Genomic DNA, 3193 nt, shown 5'->3' on the forward strand with positions numbered 1-3193 from the left:
TACTCCATGAGAAATAACACTTAAGCTACTTCATGAGAAATAACACTTAAGCTACTCAATGAGAAATAACACTTAAGCTATATAATGCAGAGGAGCTCTTAGGTGGCAATAAGTAACACAATTATTTACTTTCTTTAGGTCCAAGCCATACATACCATCCTGCTTTGCATGACAAACATGAAGTGTGCAATGCACAGCCACCACTAGGGGCCGACAGGCGTCCATGACAGAAGTAGCATTGTGAAACGTAAAAAGTATTCTTGCATTTGTATTGAATTAGTTTTAAATGATCCAGGCCTACGGTACCATAAGGTACAGTTCCGTCACGTGTTAACCAGTGTTGTGTTGTATGCAGGTTCCATCAGTTCTAAATAAGACGCTGTGTCTTTAAAAAAAAACGCAATGACTAAACAAGGAAGTTCCCCAACAATAGATTGAAACTTCAGAATCTCCGAGGAATTTCCACCCCGTTGTTGTCACTCACGGATTGCTGTGTCTGGATGTCGGATCATACAATGAGCCGCGAGATAAAGGTCAGAAAGTTATTAGAATTGTTTAATAATAAGGCGTATTAAAGGCGCGTCTTTGCCTTAATTATGTCACATTTTGTCAGTTCGGCTTCAGCCAAAGTTATGGTGGGAACGTAGGCTAGGACTTTTCCTTTAGTTACTATTGCAGGATTCTTTCCCGGGTTGTTGCTTATTAGAATGGAGGATTCAGTTGTCTTGTGTGAGAAAGTATATGGCAACAATGTGACGGCTGGGAGTTGGTTAACTTGTTAACTTGTCGCTATGTTTACCTGTCAAAGGGAGGAAGCCGCCGTTTCCTATGACATTACAGCAGAACGAAAGGAGGGACCCCTGAGTACTAACGCAACCTGAGTTGGCGTTGGTGTGAATTACTGCTGAAGGTATTTTGCTTAAATATTATTTTAATTATATTTAAGCACATAATAAGGTAGTTACCTGTACCTAGGATTAAAAGTGCATGTGTGTGTGTGTGTGTGTGAGAGAGAGAGAGAGAGAGACGGGGGGCATTCCAGTGATTTGCATATAAGGAATAACAGGTAGGAGAAAGTTGTGTCTGTACATGTGTGAGTGAGTGAGTGTCTATACATAAACCTATGTGTGTGTGTCTGTGTGTGTCTGTGTGTGCACTAAACCTCTACATTTTACCTGAGTACTGTCCTGAGGTCTCTCTGTGTGTGTGTGTGTGTGTGAGTGAGTGTGTGTATGTGTGTGCGTGTGTGTACTGTATAATCCTCTAAATGATACCTGAGTACTGTCCTGAGGTGTGTGTGTGTGTGATAAAGTTAAAATATTTGAATATACTTGAAATATAAGTGTCATGTTCTTTTGATCTTTTTATGGAGGATTTAAACTTTAAAATACCAGCCTTTGATTTCTGCTATTGAGAATCTAGGATACAAATGGCAGCTCATTGTGTTAGTGTTTGGTAGCCTAGGTCATGTATAGGTTGGCGGTCTGTGCACTTATAGTGCATTGGGGCACTATATAAAATAAAAGCCAAGCAGCTAGCAAAGTACAGTACTGTTCCATCAGCATGTTTATTTGGAAGAGACAATGTTTCCTATACCCTTGAATCTGAATGATAGATTGCTGAACTGCTGTGATCTACTAGGATTATTCAGAATATTTTATTCCTAATGTAACTTGACCAAATAAACTATATAAAATGTGTGTGTGTTTGTGTGTGTGTGTGTGTGTCTACATGCACATAAACCTCTAAATGTTACCCCAGTACCGTCCTGAAGTGAGGTGAGCCGGTCATCCTCCGTCCGCGAGTCATGACTGCCAGCACAGCCGGCTACCTCTGGTCCCTGGAGGACATCTTGGGGCAAGGAGCCACCGCCAGCGTCCACAAAGCCCGGAACAAGGTAGGGGGGCTTTCGGCTGGACAGGGAGAAGCTGAGGATGGTGTATGTACTGTAGCTCAGGGTCTGGGACTGGGTCTGGGTAGCCTGGTTAAAACCACACTCATCCCTGGAAGGAGATCTGGGTGGGCTGGGACAGACTAGGGTCTGGTGTCCCACAATCTATATTTGAAGACGCTATATCCTCCATTTTAATGAGTTTTCATGAATATTTTTTTTTTACATTTTGTTTTCCAAGTAATTTCAGTAGAAATGTAATTGGGTATTGCTATTTGATTTATCTTTACTCAATCAAAGCAAATGTTATTGATATTACCTGAAATACACAATTAAATAACACAACTTTTTAATGTTTTTACCTAGTGAATCCTGTGTGGAGTATTGCAGTTTAGTGTTCTGATACAGTATAGATTGCCAAAAACACAGCATCAGGTGAACGTATTGAATCATAAGCAGTTTTTTTACAGTCTATGATCATCATAACCCCTGTATGATGGTGTAGATCATGATTAGGCTCTTGCCACAGAATCATACATAGAAATGATAGGATGACTGTATGCATAAGAACAGCACTTAAAGGTGCTCTAAGTGATGCTGGGTAACGTCACTTCTGTTGACTTTCAAACAAAACAGAGAGCTAGCTCACTACTTCCTCCCCCCTCCCTCCCGTGCTGCTTCCGTGCAATTGAAACTCTCCTAAACGTGCATCTCGTCTGTGATTTGCTGGAACAGTTTGTTATGTTTTTATGGGCTAGGTTTGCCCAGGTGGTTTTGTTGCGTTTTGGAGCCTGGGCTGTAAGGTGCTCTAAGTGATGCTAGTGCGTCACTTCTGTTGACTTTCAAACAAAACAGAGAGCTAGCTCACTAGCTCACTACTTCCGTCTGTGATTTGCTGGAACGGTTGTTATGTTTTATGGGCTAGGTTTGCCCTCCGTGCCTGGGCTTCCAGAGATGCAATTGAAACTCTAAGAAACAGCACTTTAAAGGTGCTCTTATGATGCTGGGTAACGCCACTTCTGTTGACTTTCAAACAAAACAGAGAGCTAGCTCACTACTTCCTCCCCTCCCTCCCCGCGCTGCTTCCTGCGCAATTGAAACTCTCCTAAACGCATCCGGCCTGTGATTTGCTGGAACAGTTTGTTATGTTTTTATGGGCTAGGTTTGCCCAGGTGGTTTTTGTTGCCGTTTTTGGAGCCTGGGCTGTCTACAGAGATCGCGTTTTGTTAGAGTGTATTCAGGACACAGACAGCTAGCGGTTGGTTAGGTGATGTTTGCAGTAAGTGACATAAAATGTTTTAG

At 42.0% G+C, this 3193-nt stretch overlaps 1 protein-coding gene across 1 annotated transcript in view; it reads left to right on the forward strand.

Moving 5' to 3' along the window:
• The first annotated feature begins 400 nt into the window (after positions 1-400).
• Positions 401-3193, forward strand: part of ikbke (inhibitor of nuclear factor kappa B kinase subunit epsilon) — a 22906-nt gene continuing 20113 nt past the window's right edge. Inside the window, 3 exon segments of the mRNA XM_048255522.1 lie at positions 401-533; positions 809-910; positions 1762-1897. Of these exon segments, the coding sequence (XP_048111479.1) occupies positions 1808-1897 (90 nt within the window). The 5' untranslated portion in view covers positions 401-533; positions 809-910; positions 1762-1807.

Source organism: Alosa alosa, chromosome 10, assembly GCF_017589495.1.
Source record: "Alosa alosa isolate M-15738 ecotype Scorff River chromosome 10, AALO_Geno_1.1, whole genome shotgun sequence".
NCBI classification, from domain to species: domain Eukaryota; kingdom Metazoa; phylum Chordata; class Actinopteri; order Clupeiformes; family Clupeidae; genus Alosa; species Alosa alosa.